Consider the following 15,961-nt stretch of genomic DNA (forward strand, 5'->3'; position numbering starts at 1 on the left):
GGCCATTTCCCCTTGTCTTACAGCTTGGAATTTTCCTCTTCTTATCTTCAGCTTGACTGTAAAGTTGCCCTCTGTATCTGTGCAAATTGGATAAAATCATGAGAAAGTATTTTAATGTTCTGTCTTTAATATCCATCATTCCCTCCCAATGCCTACATGTCATTTGCACAGGAGCTTCTGAGCCATTTGCTTTCTTTCCATGAAATTTTGTTTTACTGACTCTTATGGATATTTTTCCACTGACTTCAGTGAGAGAATTGTGCCTTCATTAACATACGGGATTTGTTGCCCAAGTTCACCAAAACATCTCTCACTTCTATAAAAACTTTGCCAACTTAAAGCGATTTTTAGCAATGTAAATATTTTGATTAGCATAATTAAATTCCTGATGATGAGGCAAAGATGCATGTCAAGTAGTTAGTGTTAGGACTAGATTAAGCTGGTGAAAATAATTTTATGTAAAAATAGTTTTCGCAAGTTTTACTTAATTTTGTATTCTACAATGTTCTTCTTACATGGTTACGAGACACTTAAAATGTCTGCAATATGTCAAATTTTGAAATGAATGTCTTTTTAAGTACAAGCATCATATAGTTGGTATGGTAAGGTTGGAAGTTATTTCTGCTCTCATTCACTGTGCTATTGAATGCTTTGCACTTTCATTAAATAGTGTGTTAAAATTACTTCTTACTTAAACCTTTTTTATACCTTTTTTTAACCCCCAAAACAACTAAAAATTAAGTGCTGGTGAAGGAAATGAATATGACCAATAATATGAGTTCCAACAGGGGCCTATTGGTGGTATTCCACTTTCAGAGGTTGTGACGATCTTAATCATACTCTTCAGCTAAGGTCACTAAAAGTTACATGTATCTTTTGTGAAGGAATAGAAAAATTATAATTGGCAGGCTATTGCCAAATTTGACATTCTGCAAGAAAAGTGATACAGAGCTGAGAACAGAGCACAAACCTTTAGCTTTTAAGGATAAAGAGACTGGCAATAAAAAATGGGATAGGGAAGGGAAGGGAAGGGAAGGGAAGGGAAGGGAAGGGAAGGGAAGGGAAGGGAAGGGAAGGGAAGGGAAGGGAAGGGAAGGGAAGGGAAGGGAAGGGAAGGGAAGGGAAGGGAAGGGAAGGGAAGGGAAGGGAAGGGAAGGGAAGGGAAGGGAAGGGAAGGGAAGAGAAAAGAAAAGAAAAGAAAAGAAAAGAAAAGAAAAGAAAAGAAAAGAAAAGAAAAGAAAAGAAAAGAAAAGAAAAGAAAAGAAAAGAAAAGAAAAGAAAAGAAAAGAAAAGAAAAGAAGGAAGGAAAGTTTTCCACAAAAAAAAAAAATAGAAGAAAGTGATTTTGAATGTGTGATTTAAGAGCTAAATGCCATGGGTTTGATTTGTGCTTTGCTCAATTGTAGTTAAATCAATTGGACAATCAGATATAGAAAGTAACAGTTCAAGGCCAAAGAACAGAAATTAATTATTCCTTTTCTGACAAAATTACTAAAAGCACAGAGGCAAAAAGTAATATGCACCTAGGTTCAGACAGCATTTGGCAATGAAATACCACTGTATCCACTGTTTGTGGTCATTAAGGATCATTTTCATGTTTTGAACAGAAACCAGTCACCCTGAGCCAAGCATTTTCTTAGTGTGCTTTATTTATTTGCAAAATATATAGTAGTCTAGTTTCTGGAATGAGAGCAACTTGGAAATGGAACATCACATTTAGAATTTGATGCAAGTTCAATACAGGCCTTATTTTATATAAAGTAGTTGCATGGAACCTGACTATACAGCCAGAAACGAACAATTAACCATAAAATACATTTGCTCTTTTGTCAGTCTAACATATTTTGTTGTCATCTCTTCCACTGATATAAATATGGGCTGCAAAAGTGCATCTGTAATAGAGAAAGGAAATCTTTCTTGATATTGACTTAAGGTTACAGTCATTTCTTTGTCTTTTATTTTCAGAACTTCTTTCAAATCATTAGTAACCTCTTAGATGAAGAAAACAAAGAGAAATGGGAAGATGCACAACAGGTAATGTTTATATGTACAGATAAAAATGATGGAGGCATTCAGAGTAGATGGAGGCAGACATCTTTATAATGTGACTAAGAAGGAATTCAGGACTTTTTGCTGTTGATTCAAACCTTCCTGTGGACATATAATGGTGCAGCTGACACATTGTAATTTAGTCAGGAATCTCTTTTTTTTTTTTTTTTTCCTTTCTGTTCCTCTGTGCAAGATCCAGATACTAAAATAGACAAGGTGTGTCATTTTATTTAGTGGTGGTGGATGGAAGCAGAAAAATCACATGCATGTGGGCAGCTTCCATAAACAGATAGCACCAAGATTAGGGAATTGATACTAAGCAACTGTTTTAGCCCCACTAATGAACAGATGATACTCCTCATGTTATCAAACTTGTTTTCTTCTACTCCACCCTGCCTGCTTGCCCATGCCATGTCCATTATCTGTCCCACAAAGATCAAGGAATGACAGGAAGAGGAGAGAGGAAATTTCCTGAGAGGAAATTATGACAACTTGGAGGTAAAAGAGGGAACAACATATTAAGTTTCCTCCCCTCACTTCTGCTGGTTGAAGAAGTTGTACTGAAAAAGAGAGATGAGACAAGTTATTTCTGGTTTCCCACAGCTCCATCTCTCTGCCTAGTAATTAATTGTCTCATAGACCTGGGTACAGCACTGGTAGGCAGACAGGAACCCAAGCAAGCAGAGAGTTGAGCACCTTCTGAGCTGAACACTACTTCTGAACACAGGAGTCATGGGGTCATAGCTGCCTTGTAACAAAACTGGGGAATTCATTAAATCTTAGACTCCTGAGCTGTGGTACCCAGAGAAACCATACCACTTGCTTTTTTACTGTTCTTGGTCAGTTACACAAGCTACCTCATAAGCATTATTGAAGCAAGTAGGTCTTCATAATGACTAGAAAGGGTAACTGTACTCCCAAATACTCCTAAGTACTTCCAAATTTCTTTTTTTCTTTGTAATGGTATCAAACACCATCACCTCATTAAAAAAGAGGAAAAGTGATTCTGTTCCCAGTTCAGTATTTCTGTTGATTTTGTGGGGTTTGTTTGTTTGTTGTTTTAATGCAACATTGCAAACCAAGGTGCAGTCTGACCAACATTTTTTACTAGTTTGCATGCTTTCCTTAAACTCCTGTTACTGTTAGCTTAGATCTCTTAGACTGTTTTCTGGATTGTTTTGCTGGAAAGAAAATCTTACTCACTGTCAGCAAATTGCTGACTTTCTATCAAGTATACAGCTGCAATGCCTCAGCACATCCTTTTTTTCTAGACTAAATGCCAGCAGTTGATACCATTAATTAGAGGTTATATAGCATACAGATAAGCAGCACTCACTTTAATACTTGCCTTTTGTTAAGAGCTGATGTAAAGTACTGCACACAGGAAGCCACTTCAAGTCCAGAATAAATAAGTTTACAGTGGTGTTTCAAAACTCAGGAGTTATTCTGCATGTTCTTCATCACCATCTGCTGGCATCCTATTGATTAGCCAGTACTTCAGACATATAGAAATGAAGAGTACCTCTATTACACTGACTGTTCAAGAGTTTCAGCTGAAGTTATTACTATAAAATGTCAAGTGAAAAAAAACGGATTTCAATGAAATTCAGCCTTGGTGCGTAATCTGGGAGTGTGTGCGTTATGAATGAGATGGATGCAAAAAAGCACACAATATCTCAGTAACATCGTTTGGAAAATGGGAGTCTCCTTCACCTGAAGCAGCATTTGCAATGTTAGGATCATAAATGCCATAACACATTTTTCATAAAAATGGTATTGCTGCCATACCTTTTATAAAAAGATCTATGTAGAAAACAAAAGACATTAAGAAATTCATCATCCTGACCCAAACAGCTATGGATCTAGACAGATAAAGCAAGATGAAGATGGAGCACACCATGCTTGGATTTATAGTCAGTATAGGCATTTGTTGGAGTTGGTCATCTCAGTGGTCAAAAGTATGGGTTGAATGTCGCTCATAAATTGCAATTTGGATATCTCACTGATAGAAAGAAAAAAGCAATGTGAACAGATCATCCATTATTTTTCTGTTGTTAAAGCCTGTATTACTGAAAATTGTCCTGTTCATGACAAAAGCCATAACCACCAAAAATATGTTTATGCATGTGATATAAGTAGTATTTCTTAAGCTTGCTAATAACTGTTTTGATATTTAATACAGTTTTGATGATGGATTATGGTTGAATATAGCCGTTTTTAATGTTTTTGTGATCATAGTATCTTACATCTTTGAAAATAAATTATATTTCTTGGAAATGTGCTAGTACTTACCATTTTGAAAAGCATTTTGAGAAGTTATATTAGTAATGCAAAGGCAACTAATTTTAGTTTACTGCATCCAGTTCTGAGCTCCCCAGTGCAAGACATGGTGAGCCCAATGAGGAGCCATGAAAGTGTTTAGGGCAATAAAGCATATAGCATCCAAGAAGAGGGCAAAAGAGCTAATAGTTTTGCTTTGAAAAAGAGAAGGTTCAGAGGGGATCCTGTCTATTTTATAAATTCCCGATGAGGGGAGTAAAGAAGACAAAGCCAGACTCTTGGTGGTGTCCAGTGATAGGGCAAGAAGCAACTGGCACAAATTAAAATGTAGCAAATTCCACTGAAAAGAAAGACCCTTTACATTGAAAAGAAAGACCCTATTACTGAAAGAGTGATTGAATCCTAAAACATGTTGCATAGATGGGCCCTTGCTTCTCCGTCTTTGGAGATATTTAAAACCCAACTCAACACAGTCATGGTCAACATGATACTTCTCTGAGCAGGTGGTTGAACTAAATGATTTCCATAGGCCCCTTCCAACCTCAGCTATTCTATGATTCTACTTCTCCACATCAGTAATAACAATAGTATTATCACTAATATTTTATATTACGTACATATGTTTAAAGCAACAAAGAGTTATCATGCAATGGAGGCCAGGGTAAGATTTGCACTTACCTGTTCATGGTGGGAAGGAGAAAAAAATCATTAAAATTATTTCAGAACATTAAATGCCTTAACCAACAGAGATAGTAGTGGTCAATAAAATGTTTTGTTTGTTTGTTTATAAGTGCTGTGACTTACAGAAAACATTGCATTGTACAAAGCATATTTCATGTAGCCATACAGAAAGCAGCGTCTGTTCACATGGGGATCTAATGACAGAAGTGGTTGTTCACAGAAAATGTTAGATATTGAAACATGGCAAGAGCAGTTTGACTGTTAAGTCTCACATTTCATTTGATTGCATTAAGATTTTATTTGAATTTCCTGCTGTAGTGATTTTGATATTATAGTTATAGAATGTCTGAGCTTCCTTTATTTATTATTTTAGATCTATCCAGGCTCGGTGGAGTTAATGCAGGTGATTGAAGATTTTATACACATTGTTGGAATGGGAATGATGGACTTTCAGAATTCATACCTAATGACTGGAAATGTAGGTAAGAAATAGGAATTTCTTCTATGAAATTTATGACCTATTGAAAATCAGAAATTGCAAGTATGTACTTTACAGCTGCTGTTTCTATCACAATACAGATTGGGCTTCTCCTCCTCCAGATTATCTTTGTTGCTTGGTTATCTCCTCTCCAGTTTAATACAGTCAGTATGCCTTACACATCAGTCTTCTCTATAATTCTATCTCAAGATCTGAGAGAAAAGTTTCAGACTAAATAAAGTTCAGAAAATACTCATCGGAAAACTATGAACTGTAGGTATATGCTAGAGCCTTTCTAGGATATACAGTGTTTCAAATGGTGATTTAGAAAATCGTGCTAATTATAATAATTATATAGCTAATAGCATGAGAAATATTAATTCTATTGACATTATCTTTTAATATTCTATTCTCCCATATATTTGCATATATTATAATAATCAGCATAGACAGAAAAATAATAATTAAAAATAAAAACAAAATATATTAATTGTCAAAATAATTTAAGCCTTTGGTTTCTTTTGTGAGTTTTTCTTTGTGTGATGGTTTCAAAAATTTATTCAGATTTATTTTTAAGCTTTTTTTTTGGCACTGGAGTGTTGCCAGGCAATGTCTGCTAATTAAATAATAGCAAACATTGAATATGAAGATGCTTAGCAAATTAATTCCACTTACTAGTTGCCATAAATGCTGCTGAAACATCACAGCATTCTGTTAAAAACTCAACCAAAAATGAGATTGAAAAGCTTTTTTTCTAAGCACTTCCTCTTTGCTTAGTATCTTCCTCATTCAGTTAACTTTTTTCAATTTTGTAATGCCAGGAAAGTGTTAGGTAGTCATATGTAATGAACAAATCCAAAATATATTCATCTGATAGGAAACTTCTGGTGTCAATATATTCTTTCAGATTTCAGTTAGCATCTTCCTGCATTAATGTCAGTCAGTTCTTCATCAAATCATTAGAATTAGTCAGAAAATAAAGTCATTTAGAAATTGGTTTGGAATAAAATAGGGAAACTGTTAAAATGTCCCTATTGAATATCTATCTGTTTAATAATAAATATTTATTATTTTTGTCCAGTTTATATTTGGATTGACAGAACTGTAAACACTAGCCCCTGTAAGGCACAGCCTTATATTGGAGAGATGTCAAAGAACATGTCAGTCTTAAAATGTTTAAAACATTTCAGTAGACAGTATGGGAAGATTTTGCTTTTAACAAGTGATTTATTATTGCTGTTGTTTTCTGTTTGCACTGTAGTACCACTTAAAGCTCCTTCCAGTTGTCAGTCCCTCATTATGCTAGACCCTGCATATATTTATAAAGAAAGGACAATATCTGTCTTAAAATCCTTGTTCCATGGCATTTTATGACAAAATAAAAAGATATGTTTATTTAAAGAGCACAGTCCGTGCTGCTTGGCATGTTGTATTGCATTCTGAACTGTTTGTCGTCTGACAAATGTGGAAAAAAAACACCACTGAAAAATGTTTTAAGAAGTTGCATTCAAATAATCTGTGTCTCTACATATTCATGGCTTCAAATGTGAAACAGCACCAACTTTCCAATTGAATCAGAAACCATGCTGTGCAATGGCTAATCTATATAACTGCATAATCTTCACAGTTTTTCTTTTGATTATTCTTTCTCTTCCCACATCTCAGATATTTTTAGGCATTCAGGAGTAGGTTTGTTCTTAACTACGTAACTGTTTACCTTTGATGGAAGATAAAGAAAAGTAAAATGAATTTATAGGCTTATTCTGACTACCTAGCACTGTCTTGACACATTGGAGTGAGTTTATCCTCATTGCTCCTTACCGAGTCAACCATCAAAAAAGGATGTGCAACTGCTGTGCAACTCGTTAACCAGAATCCTTGAGTACAGGTGACATGGTGACTGAAGATTGTTATCAGTAAGGAGTAATATCTTATTTTCACAAAGAGGGAATGAATCTGGAATAATCCAGTTTTAGTGTAGTTAACCTCAGGGGGTCTGTATAACTGTGTCCGACTGGTTGTGTAGCAAGAACATAAGGGATGTTTATGTTGATGTCAGCTGAGAGGAGTGAACTATGCAGTTGCAGTTGTCCTGTCTTAGCATGTCTTGTCATACCAACAAGAGTTTAAAACCGTGTGAGGTCTTGTCTACAATTTGTAATAACATTCTTGTCATGTAAGTAAACAATCATATCCCATGCAGGAAACAGATATGTGCAAGAAAGAGGTCCTACTTTAAATATACTCCTCTCTTTAAACAGGACTAATAGTTACTCTGTGGTTATTTACCATATTTACCAAAATATTCCTTCAGATACTTTAAATGTCTTTTGCTGTATTTTCAGTATAGAATTACCTTACAGTTCATATATCCCCCCCCAAAAAAAAAAAAGAAAAAAAGAAAGATTCAGTGCTAAGGATGAACTGTTGCTTCTTGTCAGGAAAAACAAACAAACAAACAAACAAACAAAAAAAACTGTTCTTTGAGAATGTCCCAGTATTGCACAAAGTTCTCAGTTTCCTTCCATTAATTTCAGTTTATGTGTTCATTTCTAATTGATTGGCACTGTAGTGTTCCGTATGTACTTAAAGGGGTTTCACTACTTAAAGGGGGCTTATAGAACAGATAGAAAGCAACTTTTTACTCAGTCAGATAATGATAGGACAAGGGGGGATGGTTTTAAACTAAGAGAGTAGATTTAGATTAGATGTTAGGAGGAAATTCTTCTCTCAGGGGGTGGTGAGGCACTGGCACAGGTTGCCCAGAGAAGCTGTGGATGTCCAATCCCTGGAAGTGTTCAAGGCCAGGATGGACAAGGCCCTGGACAACCCATTCTAATGGATAGCATCTCTGCCTATGGCAGAAGGATTGGAACTAGATCATCTTCAAGGTCCCTTCCAACCCAAGCCATTCTATGATGCGTAATATGAGCAGCTAATTGTAATTAGCTGATGTTATTTTCTGTTTCTTTCAAGGCACATAAACTTGTGGCTTAACAAGTTACTATACAGCAGCCACACTTCAATGACTGTCCATTACACATTCACAGCCTGTGGCACATGGGAAGTGATGAAATTTACCTTAACTATATATTAGGCTACACTAAGCCACATTATTACACAATTGCAAGTAGCTAAGAAGGTCCATAAGGACAGCTGCCATGTTACTGTTAAACTGTTCACTATGGTGGTACTTAACTTCAGTTTTTGGTTGCTTCTGAACAAAACATCAGAGACTAGTTCAAAGTCCAGATGATCTGATATCTGTACTTTGAGTTTGACTTAGGTGGCACAGCCAAATAAGATGCATTTCCATTATAGCAAGGCCAGTTTCCTCTTAGCTCTTCTCTCGAGGACAGATAACATGATATGAAAAAGCTAACAAATGTGAAAGCAACAACTTGCATTGATTCTGCATGGATGAAACAGATGGTATTTGTTTTATTTGTGTTCTCCCAGTTCTATATTATGTTCCTTTAAGAAATGATTAGGTGAAATAAAAGCGTCCGATAGGAGGTGGGAGCCTCCTTCCTCCTCCTGCTTCTTCTCTTCCTCCTCCTTCTCCTCCTCCTCAGGACCATCTGAGCAGGCACGGGAAAAAAAATAGTGTGAAAAAAAAGAATTTTTACTACCACTCAAGGTCTCTGAATTGTGGAAGATAGCTTCCTGATGCAGCTGGTTAGAGAGCCTACCAGGGGAGGTGCCCCGCTAGACCTTCTGTTCACGAGCAGTGACGGTCTGGTGGGAGATGTGGTGGTTGGGAGCTGTCTTGGGCAGAGTGACCACGAAATGGTTCAGTTCTCTATTCTTGGCGAAGTCAGGAAGGGGACCAGTAAAACCGCTGTCTTAGACTTCCGGAGGGCTGACTTTAAACTGTTCAGGTCACTGGTTGGCAGAGTCCCTTGGGAGGAGGTTCTGAAGGGCAAAGGAGTCCAGGAAGGCTGGGCGCTCCTCAAGAAGGAAATCTTAACGGCTCAGGAGCGGTCTGTCCCCACGTGCCCAAAGACAAGCCGACGCGGAACTAGACCGGCCTGGCTGAGCAGAGAGTTGTGGCTCGAGCTTAGGAGAAAAAGGAGGGTTTATAATCTTTGGAAAAGAGGGCGGGCTACTCAGGAGGACTATAAGGATGTTGCGAGGCTGTGCAGGGACAAAATTAGAAAGGCCAAAACTCATCTGGAGCTCAATCTGGCTACTGCCGTTAGAGATAACAAAAAAAACGTTTTTACAAATACATCAACGCAAAAAGGAAGACTAAGGAGAATCTCCATCCTTTACTGGATGCGGGGGGAAACTTAGTTACAAAAGATGAGGAAAAGGCTGAGGTGCTCAATGCTTTCTTTGCCTCAGTCTTTAGTGGCAAGACCGGTTGTTCTCTGGATACCTGGTACCCTGAGCTGGTGGAAGGGGATGGGGAGCAGGATGTGGCCCTCGCTATCCATGAAGAAATGGTTGGCGACCTGCTACGACACTTGGATGTACGCAAGTCGATGGGGCCGGATGGGATCCACCCGAGGGTACTGAGCGAACTGGCGGAGGAGCTGGCCAAGCCGCTTTCCATTATTTATCGGCAGTCCTGACTATCAGGGGAGGTTCCAGTTGACTGGCGGCTAGCAAACGTGACGCCCATCTACAAGAAAGGCCGGAGGGTAGACCCAGGGAACTATAGGCCTGTTAGTTTGACCTCGGTGCCAGGGAAGCTCATGGAGCAGATTATCTTGAGCGTCATCACGCGGCACTTGCAGGGCAACCAGGCGATCAGGCCCAGTCAGCATGGGTTTATGAAAGGTAGGTCCTGCTTGACGAACCTGATCTCCTTCTATGACCAAGTGACGCGCTTGGTGGATGAGGGGAAGGCTGTGGATGTGGTCTACCTTGACTTCAGTAAGGCTTTTGACACCGTTTCCCACAACATTCTCCTCAAGAAACTGGCTGCTCGTGGCTTGGACTGGCGTACGCTTTGTTGGGTTAAAAACTGGCTGGATGGCCGGGCCCAAAGAGTTGTGGTGAATGGAGCCAAATCCAGTTGGAGGCCGGTGACTAGTGGAGTCCCCCAGGGCTCAGTGCTGGGGCCGGTCCTCTTTAATATCTTTATCGATGACCTGGATGAGGGGATCGAGTGCACCCTCAGTAAGTTTGCAGGTGACACCAAGTTAGGTGCGTGTCGATCTGCTCGAGGGAAGGAAGGCTCTGCAGGAGGATCTGGATAGGCTGGACCGATGGGCTGAGGTCAGCTGCATGAAGTTCAACAAGGCCAAGTGCCGGGTCCTGCACCTGGGGCGCAACAACCCCAAGCAGCGCTACAGACTGGGAGATGAGTGGTTGGAAAGCTGCCTGGCAGAGAAGGACCTGGGAGTACTGGTTGATAGGCAGCTGAATATGAGCCAGCAGTGTGCTCAGGTGGCCAAGAAGGCCAACAGCATCCTGGCTTGCATAAGAAGCAGTGTGGCCAGCAGGTCTAGGGAGGTGATTGTCCCCCGTACTCGGCTCTGGTGAGGCCGCACCTTGAGTACTGTGTTCAGTTTTGGGCCCCTCGCTACAGGAAGGACATCGAGGTTCTCGAGCGAGTCCAGAGAAGGGCAACGAAGCTGGTGAGGGGTCTGGAGAACAAGTCTTACGAGGAGCGGCTGAGGGAGCTGGGATTGTTTAGCCTGGAGAAGAGGAAGCTCAGGGGAGACCTCATCGCTCTCTATAGGTACCTTAAAGGAGGCTGTAGAGAGGTGGGGGTTGGTCTATTCTCCCACGTGCCTGGTGACAGGACGAGGGGGAATGGGCTAAAGTTGCGCCAGGGGAGGTTTAGGTTGGATATTAGGAAGAACTTCTTTACTGAAAGGGTTGTTAGGCATTGGAATGGGCTGCCCAGGGAAGTGGTTGAGTCGCCATCCCTGGAGGTCTTTAAAAGACGTTTAGATGTAGCCCTTAGTGATATGGTTTAGTGGAGGACTTGTTAGTGTTAGGGCAGAGGTTGGACTAGATGATCTTGAAGGTCTCTTCCAACCTAGACGATTCTGTGATTCTGTGATTCTGTGATTAGCTGGAAGCACAGACCCACCTGTAAAAATACAACATGCAGTGGGAGAAAAACTTAAAACCTTTTTACTGCCATTCTATTAACTACTTGCTTTCAGTTTTCTCTGCTTTAAAAGATGAGTTTATTATTTTAGTTTAAGAATAAATCTTGGCTTTTAACAGTCTTTTGAACTATTTTTTTGGAGCGCTAAATGCCCAAGCAGATCCAACTCAAGTCATTGACTGATTTGAGGCCCCATCACAGTAAATCATTAGGAGTTCTGAAGAAATATGCTAAAAGGAGACTGACCTACTATCAAGAAATATCAATCTTTTTTTTTTTTTTTTAATTGCTAGACTTGAAGATTGGAGTACCACAGATAAATGTCTTGAAAGGTACAGGTGGAATGTGGAACTGGAAGTATGGACGAGTATTAGGAGATATATATTTCTATGGCAGATTAGGATTCTTTTGTAAAAGAAAATTGTCACTCTCTCGTCAAATAAATTTATTTAAGAGTAGCAGCCAAAAAAACAACAAACAAGCTTGCGAATCTTCCAAGATATTAATGAGAACACCAAATATTCTTGAAGTGAATGTGAGTTGTCATGGATGTTACTTGGAACTGACAGAAAGTAAACCGAATTTTAATCATGAGAAAAGCCACTTTTGTTGATGTTCATTTTATGAATACTGATTTTTGATTGATCAGTAATGTTATAAAATATGCAGATATCACAAAATTATTTAGGCATGTCAAAGACAGGGAAAGCTGAAGATCTCCAGGGTTTATAGCAAGATTAAAAGAAGGGAATATCTACTGGCAGTTTAAATTCAATGTTGACAGAAGTAAGAGGGAGTAGTTCAAACTATACATAATGTAGGAATCTAAAAAAAAATCAGTAAAATCCCATGGTCACTCTTAAGCAGAGCTCAGAGAAAAAAAAAAAAAAAAAAAAAAAAAAAAAAACCACAGCCTTAGTGTGTGAAAAGAACAGTATAACGAAAATACAGAAAATGTTTTCATTTTCAGTAGCCATCACTTGCACTGCTCTTTTCATCTGAGATTATGCAGGTTGGGATTCATTTTACTTGACAAATCAAAGTTGGATTCTAAAACTATAGTCAAGATTGTCTACTGCTCAGGAAAACAATTCACACCATCCCAGATAGACACCTAATGTAAGGGCATAGATTGCCTACTGGATGTTCTCTCTGCTGGTTATAAACAGGTTTGTGACTAGTTTAGGACAGAATGAATCATTACATTTAAAGCAAAGAGGAGTGCTCTTTTGTGATTAAATTAAACCTATGAATACACAGAGGTTCAGAGTGGCATGCTGAAAAATAAAAAAATAAAAAAATAAACAGCTTGAGAACTAGAATAATCAGAATAGCTTTTTCAGAACATATTGTTAGATGGGACTAAGTGTACACACCTAAATGAATGAAAAAAAAAAAAAAAAACTAGACTGACATCTCTGTTTAATATTGTTCACAGGAAAAAAAAAATAAAAAATAAAATAAAATAAAAATGATTTTTTAACTAGTAAACTTATGTATAGTTATACATAAACACATTTCATTCTGAATGACCATGAGGCCAAAATCTTAAGAAGATTAGAATAAAAACAAGTAGATATTTATGTGGGGAATGCAGCTAGCTATATTATATTCTGTGAAAAAATGAAGAGGTAAAAAGCCATGCTTGCATGCAAAAATCAACTTCTAACCCATAGTCTTTGTAACTTATCTTTGCACTTAAAATTGACTACTGTGATGCTGGTACTCTGATGAGTAGTCTGATCCAGTATGGTAATTAACATATCATAAATTTTCATTTAGGATTTCATACTGAGTTGCTTATATAAGTTTTATAAATATTTGCAGAGCACAAAGTCTTTGCTTTCATAGACAGTCTAGGATGCCATAGGGGAGAAAATTATTTTAAAACAATATCCATTGTTTTGTGTCTGCAAAGTTTCTTGTTCCCCCTTTGATTTTCCATTCCGTGTTCATATCCATGACGTTTACACCTAAAGGTTTAATAATCTCATAGGGTTATGGAATGTATCTTAAAATTTTCCGGTCATAGCCAGAGATACATAAAAGTGTTAATGACCAAAAGAACTTACAGACTATGTACCTACTCTAGCTATAATACATAAGTAACAGTATACCTGCTGAGCTCTGGGGAATCCTAGAAAATAAGTGTGCTGGATTCCTGTCTCTTATTGTGGGTTCATTCACTCTTTCCTGAAGGTAAAATTTTTAGGTCTTATATGTTGCAGATCCTGTTCCTACTCTCTTGAAACCTCTCCAAAGTTCATTTACTTATCATAATGGACTCTGCCCAGTCTGCTTATTTGTATAAGAGTTCATGATGTGCATCTTAAAAGCAGCATTCAAGATCCTCTGACTCATATACCATAAATATTGTACTGGCCTAAAATATACCCAGATCTCTTAAAGGGTCTTTTTTCAATTATATTATGGATGATAGAAAAAAAGCAAGAGCATTGATATTAATTTGTCCAAAACTGTATAGAAAATGTCCAAAATTTTTGGTCAGGAAAAAAATATTTTAATAGTTACTTACACATACACTCACACTTAAATTTGTTAGGAAATTACTGGTTATTCTGAGGCTGTGCAGTGCTACTGTGAATTTTAAAGTGGATATTTTCAGGTAATAAAAATTCTGATGGTAAAATTTCAACATTTGCTCCCAATAGAAAGAAAATTGGACCTGTCAGACAAATGAAAATGAAATCTCCATACAATGGCTCAAAAGAGCTACAAATCTCTCATCACATAAAATTTTATTAAAAAAATAATGAAAAAAGTTAGTGGTTATTTTCTACTATAACAATTAAATTGTGAGAAGAGCAGAATCAGCATTCGTACTAAGCCCCACTCAAGCGTGTTAAAGAATCAAAGTACAGACATTATCACAGAGCTACAGACTGGCCTGGAGATCAATGGAAGTAAATAAACTTTCTTCAGAAACAAAAGAGAGTATGTAACTCTTCAGGCTGCTGTATATAAAAGACTGTGGCTAACAAGAGTATTCAAAACTAAACAACTTTGTGAGCAATTGGCAGGAATCAAATAAATTCTCAAAGGAGAGTAACAATAACAAAGCAATAGATATAGCTTCTTATAGAATGTAATTCTTCCAGCTCTTAAATTCTGAAAATGAAGATTTTGATTATTTTTGAACAAGACTGCATGTCCAAAGAAAAAAGCTATTATTTTTCTGTTGAGAAAGTAGGTACTCAGAGGTTGTGCTTTGGTTATTATTAAAGTCTAGTATCTCTGTAGATAATTGGTCAATCTATCAACATTTAAACTTTGTTTTATCATTTTGATACCTTCAATGTTGTTTTGCACACCTGGATTTGGCCATTATATAGGTTGGGGAACTGAATCAAGACTAAATCAGGTAAATCTACTAAAATTTCAAAAGTTATTTCATATCTCTCTCCTCCTTCCATCCACTACATACACCAAAACATACACCATGTTTTCAGGAAGTAAAAGTTAGGAATATAGCCTCTAAAGAACTGCTCCATGGATTGCACATGTATTATTTTTAAGAAGGTGCATAGGAATCATTCTGCGTAGTGTATTATAGCTCATGTGTACAAAACTCTGTAATGATTAAAATAATTATATTTGGTTTTGTCAACAACAAATTTTCACAATGAAAAAATAAAGTGAAGCTTTCATGATTTGCAGTGAAATACTTTTCTGACAGATATAAAACACAAGACCCATTTAATTTTTGGAGTATTTCAGTTCTCTTCAGATTTCTGTCTAGCTTTAGAATAACTAGTTAACATGCCAACGTAAGTAATATTTAGTTAACATTCTTTTGTTATATTTAATTACATATTTTTGCTATATAGACTTTTGCCAATTTCCATTGTTTAATGTCCTGCTTCTTCTCAAAATAGCCTAAGTGAGTCAGTGCCTGCCCATCATCTCCCTATTTCTTGCTGGAATTTTGCTTTTAAACGTTTTGTGTTTAAATGCGAATGGAAAAGGACTAAACGCAGGCTGTCCGTACTACTTAATTCCTTCCACCTACCCAAACACTGTTCAGGAACAGTTCAGGGGACAGTCCAGGTGAAAACCATTCCCAATAGACATAATTAATGTTCTTCTCATTGCTCTGTGGTGCATAGCTAGTGATAGTCTCTGTTCCTGGGTAGAGAGCCTGGTGATTAGAGAAGTAATCCTGAGTTTTATGTTCTGCCTTCTACTCCCTGTTCTTTTCATTCATAACTTTGGCTCTCAGTCCTCATCCTTGCTGGTTCACACTCAGATGTAGCCTACCGGTCTTGCCTGCCCCAAACCTGTATGCTCTCTGTTAAGCAGACACTCAGTTATGTGAAAATGGCCGTTTGTCACATTTCTTTCTTCAATCCTTAACAAAACCATCAACTCCCAAGATTTATTTG

General features: G+C 37.7%; 1 protein-coding gene across 1 annotated transcript in view; it reads left to right on the forward strand.

Moving 5' to 3' along the window:
* Positions 1-15,961, forward strand: part of ADGRB3 (adhesion G protein-coupled receptor B3) — a 458,698-nt gene that overhangs the window by 236,365 nt on the left and 206,372 nt on the right. The window contains 2 exon segments of the mRNA XM_040552548.1: positions 1,966-2,034; positions 5,384-5,492. Of these exon segments, the coding sequence (XP_040408482.1) occupies positions 1,966-2,034; positions 5,384-5,492 (178 nt within the window).

The sequence above is a fragment of the Cygnus olor genome, chromosome 3, assembly GCF_009769625.2.
Source record: "Cygnus olor isolate bCygOlo1 chromosome 3, bCygOlo1.pri.v2, whole genome shotgun sequence".
Lineage (NCBI taxonomy): Eukaryota > Metazoa > Chordata > Aves > Anseriformes > Anatidae > Cygnus > Cygnus olor.